At 39.4% G+C, this 13,740-nt stretch overlaps 1 protein-coding gene across 1 annotated transcript in view; it reads left to right on the forward strand.

The window, feature by feature from the left end:
- Positions 1 to 403: 403 nt before the first annotated feature.
- Positions 404 to 13,740, forward strand: part of FAM162B (family with sequence similarity 162 member B) — a 487,692-nt gene continuing 474,355 nt past the window's right edge. Inside the window, exon 1 of the mRNA XM_044063658.1 lies at positions 404 to 760. Within this exon, the coding sequence (XP_043919593.1) occupies positions 553 to 760 (208 nt within the window). The 5' untranslated portion in view covers positions 404 to 552. The remainder of the gene's footprint in view (positions 761 to 13,740) is intronic.

The following is a 13,740-nucleotide window of genomic DNA, read 5'->3' on the forward strand; positions in this document are numbered from 1 at the left end:
GAAGTTTTAAATGCTAAATAACGCCAGCAGGCAGTGTTAGTGTTGTGTTGTTATTAGATTACTAATTAAATTAGTCCGACAAGGCCACACAGACACTCACACAATGTGACTATATCTCTTTTGGATGTGTTGCTACTTATAATATTTAGCAGCTCTGTAGTTTTTGCACAGCCTCAGTCTCTTTTCATTAAGTACAAGTTAGCTGACTGTAACCAAATCACCTCCCTTAGTGAAACTCCCAATAATAATTTGACAACTTCTCACCGTTTTTGATACGGGGTATACAGCCTAACTCACTTCAAGAAAATAATAAATAGTTTTAATAACAGAAAATGCTGCATTACAGCCTGGAAAGGCTAACTCTCATGCATCACCCCCACCCCCACCTTAAGTCCTCTGACTTGGTACAGCTGGTAGGGGCTACAGGTCCAAGGGAGAGGATGGCACTGGATGGTTCTGACAGTGACGCGTCGCTGTTAGACCACAGAGGGCTATAAAAACGCTGACCTCAGCTCGGATCACCGTTGTTCTTAATACAGCACAACAGTCAGGATGTGGGGGTTTGCATGGACTAGCGGATTGGCAAACACACGCTTCTTCTGTCCACCCTCTGTAAGGAAAGAAGGCTCCCAGTCAGTATCCGAGAGAAAGGCTACTTATTATACAGCAAGGACTCCGGCCACAAAACTAGGCTGGGGAAGTGCCAAGCAACACAACTACTGCAAGGAGAGCACCAGCAGAACTGTTCTCGACAACATTGGTAAGTAGTGCACATTACTCACCACATCAAACTGTGTCCTGAAATAGCCAGATAACCCAGTGAAAGTTTGTAGATTTAGTTTGCATCGTATGGTCTTCTACTTGTTGGGTATATATTTGCAAGCTGCCTGCAAAACGGATATAAAGAACCGCTGTAATAACTACAGCACACCAGTAACTGGTTTTGCACGTTTATATGAAGTAGCTTTAAATACACATTGTATGGTCTTCTAAATATAAAAAGCAGGTTCAATGCAAAACCGTTACAAAGCGTTGTTAAGTTAGTTGCAATGCATCATTAATTATTCCCAGCACAGCTCTCAACGAATCCGGGACAAATCCAGAAATAGCCGAGGACACTTTTAAATACAACTACTATTAATTTCAGACATGGGCAGAATAAGAGAATGTGAATTATAATACATTTTTCTAAAGTATTATTTATTAAGTGTAATTCACCACCTTTGTTCCAAAAGTCACCAGTTTTAGGAAAGAGAGGGCTGCAATTTGAATGAAATGAAAATCACTGATACTTTTAGAGGTAAGGACAGTATTTACACTTTTACATAAAGTAGCCCCCCATACAAATTTACTCACTCACTCACATGTAGTGCTTCCTGTGTTACTGCACCATAAAACAATAATATATTTTGTCGTAATTCTAGAATGACTGGGGACTGATGGTCTGTTTTGGGGTACAAGTTTGACCATGGTAAATGGGAGAACTCAAACGTTTGACACTGAATGTTTAGTGTACTATCAGGGATCTGTTAGTCTAATACTGTTGCATGACATTAAAGTCAAGCAGATGTATGAAGGTATGACTATTTTAAGGGGGGACCCTCCCAGCCATACAAAGTTATATAATCAACTCTGAAGGCACTACACAATGGAGAAAATGTAAATATTTGGGGTTTGACAAAGTAAAAGAATTGCTTTTCTCCTGTATGTGGATAACTCTGGGCAAAGGGACATTCTTGATGCATCTGAACCTCAGTGTAATAAATCTGGACAAAGTCAAATAATGTGGGACAAAGACCTCAAAAATAAGGCAACTTTTTTAAAATATTGCTCTTATAAACTTAGAAATTTGTTAGACTGACATGGTTTGTGATTACATGCATTATCTGAAAGGTACGAAGTCTGAAATTCAAATGTCTGTCATTATTTCATGACTTCAGTTCTCAATGATTTGCCAGAAATTTCATGAGGAGCAAACCAAAATATGAGGCGAAAAGCTGGACATTCTGCAAAAATCTGTACAACTGTGAGGTATAGGTAACTTTTTTTTTTCACTTGGGTTTTATTTGTTTAAGCTGCGAGGGTGTTCTCCCCTGGCCTGCCTAATTAATGCCATAAGTTCCAACAGAAACGAAACTGATATAAATGATCTGGCTTACAATAAATATGCCTGGACAGTTTTGTCCTGCATTTATTTACTTTATAGTTGTGTAGTGTGTAAGCAACAGTAATGATGCATTTCTTTTATCAAAGATGAATCATAAGTGCTTTAAAGTATTATATTAATTCAGTTTAGCATATTGTGGCATTTAAAGCTAAAACTCTTTTACTCTGCAACATGTCAACTTTCACATTCAGTGTCATTTGTATCATTTATATCTGATCATCCTTATTAAACTTCATCTCCATGACATTATTGTGTGCTTATGAAGTCAATCTATTAACGCACTGACAACATAATTCAGATGCACTTTATGCACAGAACACAATAAACCAGTTATTTAATCAAGCAGAGTGTAATAACAAAAAGTAGTTGAGAAACAGAAGACTTCACAGAATAATCACTGAAGTAGTGCCACACACTGTTGCTTTTCTAATAATCACAAAACTCCCATGATACTGTAGCTGAGTTATGAACTTTTTTGTACTGATTATTATGAAGTATTATACATCTTTATCTGACTACAGTGGTCATTGGGGGGGAGCTACTGAAGTAAACTTAGATTTTTATATAACCAACAGCAAAATTTTAAAATGTACGTTGACTGATTATTTAATTAAATGACTGTTGGTGATGTATAAATAGGGGAATGTGTTTTTTGGTAAATTTGTACTCTTTGAAGGTTTTAATGGCCGAGGTGCTAAGACAAGACAAGCAATAAATTTTATTGTGGAACTGAATCCATTGTCGTTTTTGGTAGATCTTTATATAGTCTGCTTTTGTGAACATTCACTAGCAATTGGTATAAATATCCAAATCTCATTCATTGGTTACAGGGCTCTTGACATGAGTTTGCTGAAGCTAAGCTCAGTATTTAGACTCATCTCTGCAGTGGAGAGCCAAAGTCAAGTGAGGGCAGACATGGTCTGAGTACTTACCTCAGCAAAGCCAGTAAGTAAAATACATACCTCTCAACTGTTCAGTTTTCAATGATTTGCCAGAAAACCACAAATTTTATGAGGAGCAGATCAAACGTATGAGGTGAAAATCTGGACATTCTGCAAAAATCTGAAGTCACTAAATAATGACAGACATTTGAGTTTCAGACTTCATATCCTTTAGAAAATGAGTGCTAACACAAGACTTTTTTATTCTAACAACTTTCCCACTTTATAAGAGCAATATTTAAAATATGTCCCTATTTTGGGGCTTTTGTCCCCCATTATTTTTGGTTTTGTCCAGATTTCCTCAGCTAACAGGTTGAGACGTATGGTAAAAAACAGAACTTTATGGTTCTGAATAATGTAATATCATGCCATAATCTGCACTCAGCTGTAACTGTGGCTAATACAGCCAGTCAGACCCATGACTTGGCTTGCAGTGAAAAAATATTTGTTTGCCCACCTACAACTATTATGTTGTACTATATTATGCTATAAACAAAATGCTTGGTTCCAGGGGAAGAATTGTGCAGTGTATATATATTATCTTCCCCAAAACACTGGCACTTCAGTGATTTTTACTTCCTTGGAATACAACTTTTTGTGTGTGCCTGTGAAATTCAGAATTTTATCTTATTCTAGCAATGTCTTAAAGAATTGTATCTCGATGGTACGATCTTCTGTTCAGAAGCCAATTGTATGTGCTCTCACATAGAAGTGCTATTGGGTACATAAAGATGGAGCTGCCAGAAGATAATGCTGTGTTATCAATAGTGGGTCATGCCATCTACAACTACACATATTTTCAGAAATTTCTGCTAATATGCTGTATTGCAACTTGGAACGCCAAACATTTTTAGAAAACCAAGTATAAAATCAAGGTAAGTATTTAGTAAAATCATACCAAATGGATATATTCATCTATTTATATATACACACACAGATAACTTCATACACTTACACACTCAGCTCTCTAGGAAACTGAACCGCTTACACACAGCTCTCCAGAACACTGGAAAGATTTATGTCTTAGCAACTGTCCATGTCTTTGGAACAGGCTACCAATTCATGTGAAACAGAGCACCTCTATGACGCTGTTCAAGAGGAATCTAGATAAGTGGATGGGGCACTGTAAATTCTTACTGAAGATAGCATCCACAACCCTCCTGGACATGGGCAGTCCTCACTAAATGCAATCTTTGGTATTGACTAGCACTTCTATGGTATTACAATGAGCTGAAATGGCTAGGCTTAAAATGACCTCCGGGTCAATAACCTAGTAATCTCCTAAGATCATGCATATACTAGTACACAGATATGGAGTTTCCCACTCCTTGTTATACATGCATAGTTTCATGCATAAATATAGAGCTTCACACACTTTTATTACACATGCAGCTGTATAGGAAACTGTGACTGCATTGTGTATTTACAAATACTGCATATACATATAGATATGGCATCCCACACAAACATAATACAATTAGCCTTCTAGAAAACTGAATATACTACACTACAAACTGTAAAATAAGCAAACCACTTTCATCACACTGCAGTTCTATTCCATTATTTCCATCTTTGAGTGGAAACATGGATTACAAATGATGCTTGTATATAACCCCTCTAGAAATAGCTTTTCTCCTAGCAATTGCAATAGTTCACTTTTATTTTAGATGGTCATTCAAACACCATAGAGAGAGAGTGAATTGCATCATTCATTCAGATAACAACGAAGATATTGTCCTGTTTCTGCTTTCTCTCAGTTAAAAGGCAATACGTTTGCTTCCTGCGAGAGACCGTCTTTGAACATCTGAATTAGGATACCATCCTGTTTCCTCTGTCCAAGTTTCTAGTGACATTCGGCATTGTCTTATTTCTTGCAAGCTTTCACACGTGATCAGTGCCTCTGGTAAACTGCTCTCTATTCGCATCTCAGTGTTTAAGTGCTGATGGTAGACGGGTGAGGCCATGGAGTTCTAGTTCTTGTTCAGGGTCACAGTATGCTTACGGATGGAAGATGCCTTACAAATACAAGGTTTGCAATTTATATAAGAAACTTATATTTTTTTTTATTAAAACTTAACCATTTCATAGCAGGATCTGGTAAGGAAGAGAAACAAAGGAATAAGATGGAATCAGAGTAGACCTTTCTGAGCCATAACTCTGCTAATGTAAGCATGTGAGCATTCTGTGTAGCTACATTTTTTGTGTGTGTATACACATATGTATATCGCCTCGGTCATGTGCTAACCCCCTAACCCTGCATGTTATCTTACAAAAAAAGTTTCTTAATAGCATGACTACACAAGACACTCAGGACACACTGCTCATACAATACATGTGCATAAACGCACACTAAAACAAACCCCTTCTTATTCCATACTCGAACCCTAATCTGCAAGCACATGCATGTGAGTCTACATGTGTGTGCCTGCACATGCACCAAAACCACTTACCTTAACTCAAAGCATGTCCCATTCAGAACAAAGTGATTAACATTACTGCATTCCACAAACCCTGCATTCAACATTTAAAAAAAATAAGTTTATTCTGTCAGTGATTAACTACATGCATCTGTGTGTATGCATGGAGAATATACACGCACAGATTCACATATGCATATGTGTGTGTGTAATATATATCTAAAGAAAACAGTGCAAGAAAAGACTCCTCTCTCAGGTGCACAAAAACTCAAAAATGGTGCAGTTTCTTTTATTTCCCTTTTCAACAGATTAACAGCAAAATTGACCAATTTTGCAGTAACTGTGGCTTTTTCTTCAATTAAAACTGACTCTCCATCATCGCGTGTAAATTATTTCTAAAATCATATGATCTAATACTAAATATTCTATATAGAATCAAATGATTCATGTTCATTGTTAATACTCCTGTAACGTGGGTACATAATATAGAACATCTATTCCCCCGATCCACTTTGCCAAACATACACACGCAGTCTAACAGCCATTCTTCTACCCCCCAACTATTTTATTTGCTGCGGTCAGTCGTGGATCCTAAGGGCATCCTGGCGGCTTGGCCATCTGTGCTTCTGTCCAGTGTGGGCGGGGGGAGATCTTTTTTTGTATATGCTCTACTCACTTTCCCTTTCTCTGCCCATCATATCCATCAAATTTTATAACTGTTTCAATAACATTTCTGGATACTCCTAAACACTATCTATACATTAAAGGATACATATATGTATATAAGGGACTTCCAGTATGGTGCAAGAATAGTAGGACATGAGTGTGCACTCCTCCTAATTAGGTCAGGAAAAGGGTTAAAACTCCAGACTCAGTAATAGAAACCCAGTAAAACAAGTGTCAAGAAGTGAAATGAAATGCATGCATACCTAAAAGAAAATTGGGGTAGGGGGTAGTACCTTGGTGAGATCAAATGTCAAATGTGCCCAAACAGCAAATGTGCTCAATCTAACAAGGGAAGACAGTTACAGAAGTGCCATGATTCAGCACCCAGACCATGAGGCAAACAGAGAAATGGATGAGTTAAATATGAAGATGGATAAGATGTATGTAGAGGTATTGAAGATTAGCAAAAAAGAATGATAGAGGCTAGATGAGGTAGAGTCTGCCCCCTCAAATTACTCTGGCACTAAAATGTTGAAAAGGGACAAGAGCAAGATATCAGAAAGGATGACCGAGCTGGAAACAATCAATAAAGAGGTACAGGGTCAGACGCAGGAGCTGAAAGATCGAGAAAATGTAAGAATAATAAGTGTACCAGGAGGAGTCAAGAGCAGACGCTGTAGAAACTAAATGACAGAGCAGCAAATGGTCTGGTTTCCCAAGGAAACAATTTTACTAGACTGCATCAAGTTTACGTGGCATATAGAATCGCTGCTTATATTCCTTGCCCAGTTATTATAAAAGTCCAGACATTGTAACTTAGCTGCTAAGTTTATTGTGGAGAAAAGGAAAAACTTCAATGATGAGAGATTAGTGTTTCATTATGCAATATTATATACGAAGGAAAAGACTGTGTAGAGGAACATTTTACTCCCTACTTTAAAGTCTGTAGGCAACTGAATTTGTTTCTGACTACTGAGTCCTGTAATATTTAATGAGTACTTTCCGAAGGGAGCAAAATCCTTCCTAGACCCATAGGTCTCGGAGCAAGAGTTGGGGAAACAAGTGGCCTGCTTAGCAAGGTAGAACAGGCTGAAACAGAATACAAAGAAAGGAAGACAATACAAGCTAAATGGTACAAAATCAGAAGAAGGCAAGCAGAAATAAATACAAAAGCATGTAAAGAGTGTTAGAACATGTGAAGAGAGTTCCAGACAGTCTGCTAATGGAGCAATCTAAGGGACAATTATGTGGGCTGGAGGAGCAATCTAAGGGACAATTATGTGGGCTGGAAGAAAGATGAACAGAAGAATGGACCAACTCAACTGATGCAGAATACATGGGCTTGCTCAACTGTTGAGGTCATGATTCTGAGCAATAGCTGTAAGAGACTCCTTTTGTTTTCCTCTTTTAGAAATATGTTAATTAATCTGCTTCCAAAGGATATATATTGGATTTTACTTGGAGGTAATTGCACATCATGGCGTATTCACTACAATATGGTGGTTGGCAAAAAAAAAAAGTGGGTCTAAAATTCTAACTTTAGTGTTTATTTCTAATTTGATTTTTGTGAAATGCTTTTTGGGAAGAAAAAAGAAAGTTACTAAGTTCAAATGTGTATATGGTTATGTCAGTATAGCTTATAAAAGGATTTGTTGAACAGGTTATTAATGCAAGAATAGTTAAGCTGACATTCGGATCAAGGGGTGTTACTATATACAGGATTCACAAAGCTAGAATTTAAGTTGAGAGGAATAAAGGAGCTATGAGAAGGAAAATTATGGGGAGATAAGGGGTGTAAAGAAACTATTGTAGTAACAGTTGTATCCCCCCCCCCCCCGTTTTTCCTATATTGAAGAAAAGGACAAAGGAGACTCCATAACTAAACAAAGTATGCTGTTGAATATGTCGTATGCAGAGTCATGGTAACAATCGGGTATTAAACAGAAAAAAAAAATAAAATTCTACAGAGAAAAAGTAATATGACTGAATAATCACTTGAAACTTAAAAAACCTGGAAGCACTAGATAAACAAATGAATGAGAGAGATAATCTAAATAAAATAGAAGATTACATTAAGCCCATTGGAGTGGGAAGAGTTGCTGAGTTGGAAGACTGAGCTGTAGAAAAAGTTCTGAAAAAAGTGGATACACTGTGGAAACATCAAGAAAAAAATTGCCAAAATGTATATAGTTTGTTTTAATACCTATTTTTTTTTTACTTGTAAAATTTGCTACTGCTAAAAGAACTAAACAGAGGAAAACTGAGAAACAAATGGATAGAAAATGTAAACTTGTTGATGGAAGCATGAATTCTTGTTACTTCCATTCAGTTTTGGCAAAACAAAAAGGGTAAAAGTGACATAGCAGGTGTACTGCTATAAAATTGGTAATTTGGAATGTGAATGGTCTCATAAACAAGGAAAAGATGAGTACAGCTGTACAATAAACTAGGCATTGGGAATAGCAATGGTTGTGTTACAAAAAGGCTCGTATGAAAAGGCAAGACCATGAAAACTTAAAGGTTTTGAGAAAGATGCTGTTCAGTGGCATAGGAAGGAAAGAAACAAGGGGCTATTGCATTGATCAAAAGTGTGGATGCTTCTGATCAATGAAAAGGGAGATTTGTACTTGAGTGGCTACTGGGAAACTGCAAAATAATTCTAGAGATTGTTTGTTTGCTTATATCCCACCAAAGGTCAGTAAGGAAGATTTGTGAGGGATTCTGACAGAAAAATAGTTATGTACTCACCATAACATTCCATCTGTGTTGTCCATTTCCACTTTTTCCTCGCATTTGGGTTCGGATCTGAACCCTTGGATCTGGCTTGCCCATTGCAACAGCTAGTGGCAACCAAAAGCTCTTGACCCATAATGTCTCTCTACTAATCACCTCAGATCTTTGCATATAAAATAGAAAATTACCTTAAAGGGTAAGACCATTTCTGGCTTTCACAATAGCCACTAACAAATTTAGGTGAATTCTCTCAACCAGAAACCAAAAAGGGATAGGGGGGGTTGGTAGGTGGGTCTGTGAGGAAAAAGTGAAAATGACAACACAGGTGGAACATTATGGTGAGTACATAACTATTTTATCTGATGTCAATTGTCACTTTATCCTCACACTTGGGACAGAGTCTCCAACTACCTTCTTTCCTGGCTGGCCTTATGGGAGAATATTCTTCAGAACCATTGAACTGAAGGAGACCCCACCCCTAGAAATCAAATCTAGCTTGTAGTGAGAAATAAAAGTATGAGGAGGAACCCAAATGTCATCCATGGACACTATAGAATGAAAAACTGCAGAAGTGGCCACTGCTGCAGTGTTGTGAGCCCGAACAGGCTTTGGTAGTTCTAAACCTTAACTCTTGTAAATATGAGGTGCAGTCCTTAAGCCATTTAGCTAGTCACCTTGGTCACTGGAAGACCCAATGTATTTTCTGTGAGAGAGACAAACAATTGGCTTTGTTTTCTTAGGCCTTTTATTCTATGAAGGTAAAAACGTAGTTGTCTATGAACATATAGGAAATGCAGCATATATATTCACCTTTATTGGTTTAGTTAGGGAAGAAAACTGGCAGATTAATGGATTGGTTATTAATATTGTCTCAAACTGTCTTTCGTAAGAAAGAAGGATTAGTACATAAACTGACCTTGTCTTTGTGAATGATTTAAATATGGCAGTTGGGATGACAAGACTTGAATCTCAGAAATTCTCCTTGCAGATGTAATGGCTACCAAAAATATGGTTTTCCAAGAGAGAAATCTAAGCTGACATGTAGCTGCTGGTTCAAAGGGAGGCAGTCTAATTATCTGTAATATTAGCTTTAAGTCCCAACGTGTTGAAGGATCTTTTATAATATGAGGACTTGAGTATAAGAGTTCCTTTGTATAGTTTATGTGAAGCAAGGGAGGAACCGTCATATCCAATGAGAAAGTTAGAAATTGCAGCTGGCTGCACTTTTATTGTAGAATATGCTGCCCCCTCATTAAACACCTATGCTAAAACCTCTAAAATAGTGTGGAAAGGAGATGAAAAAGGCTCTACATTATTTTGAAGAGACCAGTGTACAAATCTCCATTTACTGCTATAAAACGTTTGCGTAGACGGTCTATGGGAGGAGAGTAGAATCTTGTGCACTGGTGAAGAGAGAATATAGGCTCATAGGCAGGTACTAGGCTATTGGCCCTAGGGCCTATATAAACTTAGCCAAAAAGGTACGCTGGCTTTTGCCACCCAAGAAAATTATTTTCCTGTGCCCCTGTCGAGCAGAGCCACAGAGGTGATCCCAGAGGTGAATTTCCCATTTCCTATCCAGTCATCAAGATTTTTCTTGAGTGCTAATGAGGAGCTTTGTTTGATATGGACAGGTAGTTTGTTCCAGAGTATGGGAAGTCTCTGGAACAGGAATCTGTCCCTCCAGCATGTTCGGTTTATTATGGTGACAAGGTGTAGGTCCCTAGAGCGTGTAGCTCAGAGGGACTGGGATTTCTTTAAGTGGAGCATGTCCAACAGCTCTGGGTTTGACATAGCTTTGTATGTTAGGCAGAGATTGCCTCTTGACTTGGCAATATGCGATGGAGTAAAGCTGGAGTTTTTTGAGATGGACTGCGTAGGGCATCTGTTTGAGGCTGTTAATCCTCTTTGTGAGATATTTCTGCAGCCTTTCCAGTTGTCTTGTGAGGTACATACCAAAAGGTGCGTTGTACTCTGAGTCTGAGTGACGAGTAGAGGGGAACAATGAACTTTTTTTTCCTGGATGAGAAACCTTTTGTGATGGTGTGCCATGTAGAAGGGTTCCTGACTGCTGTGGCGAGGTGATTATCAAAGGAAAGACTACTGTCCACCTGTGTCCCAAGGTCTCTTATCACACTTTTGGTGTTAAGTGGACTACCACCTATGTGGTAGCTCATGGGTACAGAGTTTTTACCAAAGGGGATGACTATGCACTTTTTGGCATTGAGCTTGAGGCCATGGCTTTGACACCAGGCATCTGTCTCAGTAAGGCCCTTTTGTAGGATGTCCACATAGTTAGGAGTTTTGATTATGGTTCCTAGTTTGCAGTCATCTGTGAGCTTCATTGGCCAAAGACCTTCTGTGTTAGCCTGTACTTCAGAAAAGTAGATACCAAACTGGAGAGGACCTAGGACTGAACCCTGTGGTACTCCACTTGTCACTGGTCTGAAGTCGGATTTGGAGTCTGTTACTTTCACAGTGTGGGTTCTGTCAGTGAGCCAGTTGGCAACCCATCTTGTGACATAGGGATTTATACCTGTTTATTGAGTTTATAATTCCAGAGTGGGGGGTGGTGTAAAAAGCCTTGGCGAGCTCTAGATAGGCTGTGTGAACCACCTTACCCTCATCTATGGCTTTGGTGACTGCTGTCAGGTTTGGGAGACATGATCTGTCTTTTACAATCCAGAACTGGGGGAGGTCCTGAGTTTGGAGACTACCAATGTCTTTGTTTACAAGTTCCATAATGATATGTTCCATGGCCTTGCAGACTAGGCTAGTTAGGCTCATGGGGCGGTAGTTCCCAGGGTCTGTGGTGGCTCCCCCTTTGTGGAGTGGGATAATTATCACTGTACGCCATTCAATGGGCATAAAGCCTGAGTTGAGGCTATGATTGAACATGGTGCTTGGGTGGGGTGCCAGTTCATTCTGCAGTTTGTGTAGAGCAAAGCCTGGGATGTTGTCAGGTCCCATGGATGCTGTGTTTTTGCCTTTGGAGAGTGTGTTTTTTACCTGTGCAGCTGTGATTACAGGAACTTTACATTCTTCCGATATAAAGATGGGCCCTTTAGGAGGTGAGAGGGGGGTAAGTTTAACACTGAAATCTGCCAGGATGTTTGCAATATCCATTGGTTGTGTATGTTTAGTGCCATTGTGCTGTAACTCCGAGGAGATCTGATTGTTGTCATTGAGATTCTTGACATAGCTATAGAATGTTTTAGAATCAGTGGCAGTTTTGTTTTCATAACTAGCTTTGGAGGATTTTGAGGGATCTCAGCTTCTTAATGAGGCTGACCAGGGAGTTCCTCCAATCATGGGAATTTTTTTTTTTGCAACAGTTTCTTTCTTCTGTTGTAGAGTTTGTTTATGGCAGGGGGCCACCATATTGGCTTTCTTTTTTTGAAGGATGGTATCTTGGTTCTGTTAGGGATAGCATGATCCATGCACTTGTGTAAGTGCTTATAAAGTGCATTTGTGTAGGATTCAGCAGTCGTACCTCTATTGTCAGTCTGCATGGGTGTCGTGAAGTTTGCCACTTCTGTCTTAAGAAGCGTGAAGTTGGCCTTGGAGAAATTTTTTACGGTAGTTTCCCTAATGGGGGTGGGGGTGGAATGTGGATGTCTAGGCTGATTAGCTTGTGGTCGGATCTGACCAATGAGGAATTGACCTCTGATGTGGCACATTGGTCGCCCATGTTGGTAATGACCAGGTCTAGGATATTGCTGCCCCTGGTGGGGGTGTGGATAAGTTAATCCAAGGCGTTGGAATTTATGAATTCCAGAAAACGTTGAGCAAAAGAGTTGGTACATGAGTAGTTTTCCCAGTTAATGATGGGGTAGTTGAAATCGCCCATTATTAAGGTGTTGTGTTGTACCCTAATATTTTCCAGTGTATCAAGAAATGAGGAGTGGGAATCCTGGGGCATGGTGGGGGATCTGTAGCAAGTTATAATTTGGATTGCGGCCTTGTCCAGAGTTAGTTGCACTTGGATAATCTCAGATGCATTATGCTGAGCAACTAGCCTGGAGGTGTGCATATCCTTAATGAATATGGACACGCCTCCACCTTTAGTGTTTCGGTCCAGGTTAGGTGACTGAAAGGTGTGGTTACAGCCTGGTAATACAGGGGTGCTCTCTAGAGCCTTCAACCAGGTCTCTGTCACTACATAGATGTCTATGTTCTCCATTTTAAGGAGTGCCTCAAGTGAATGCATTTTGAGGTTTAGACTTCTAGCATTGAGTAGCATTACCCTCAGATTTTGCTTGCTTGTACCTGTTATGGTGGTGAATTTGTCATTTGAACTTTTCCTAAAAAAGCACTTTAGGGGGTGGCAAGAGCCTTAGTTAGTATCTGGAATCCCAAGGGCGACAGGTGCAGGCCATCTCTGGCAAAGCATCGTGGTCTGTCAGTTGTCATCCCAGGCAGACAGATACTGGATCCCCTTTGAATGACACCAGAAGCTTAGCCAATTGTTGAAGTCAATCATTTTGTCCTTGTACTGTGATATCATTCCCGGTAATGGCAGGATGCTACTCAAGGCTGCCTGGGCTACAAGATCGGAGAGCTCCTCCATGTCTCTTTTCATGTAGTCTAGGGAGGTACATCTCAGGTCATTCACACCAAGATGGACAATGACAGAGTCATATTTGTACTTGTTGTGGAGTGACCTGAGTGCATGTGCTGTGGCAGATCTGGCACCCGACAGGCAGCTGACAGTAACTTTCTCTTTGTTTAGCCTGGTGAGTGGAACATCAGTGTGCCTGACTATAGTCACCTATGACTAGAATGTTGGGTATGTTATGCCTTCTGGGCTGTGGCT

The sequence above is a fragment of the Protopterus annectens genome, chromosome 1.part0, assembly GCF_019279795.1.
Source record: "Protopterus annectens isolate FY-2018-M chromosome 1.part0, PAN1.0, whole genome shotgun sequence".
Lineage (NCBI taxonomy): Eukaryota > Metazoa > Chordata > Ceratodontiformes > Protopteridae > Protopterus > Protopterus annectens.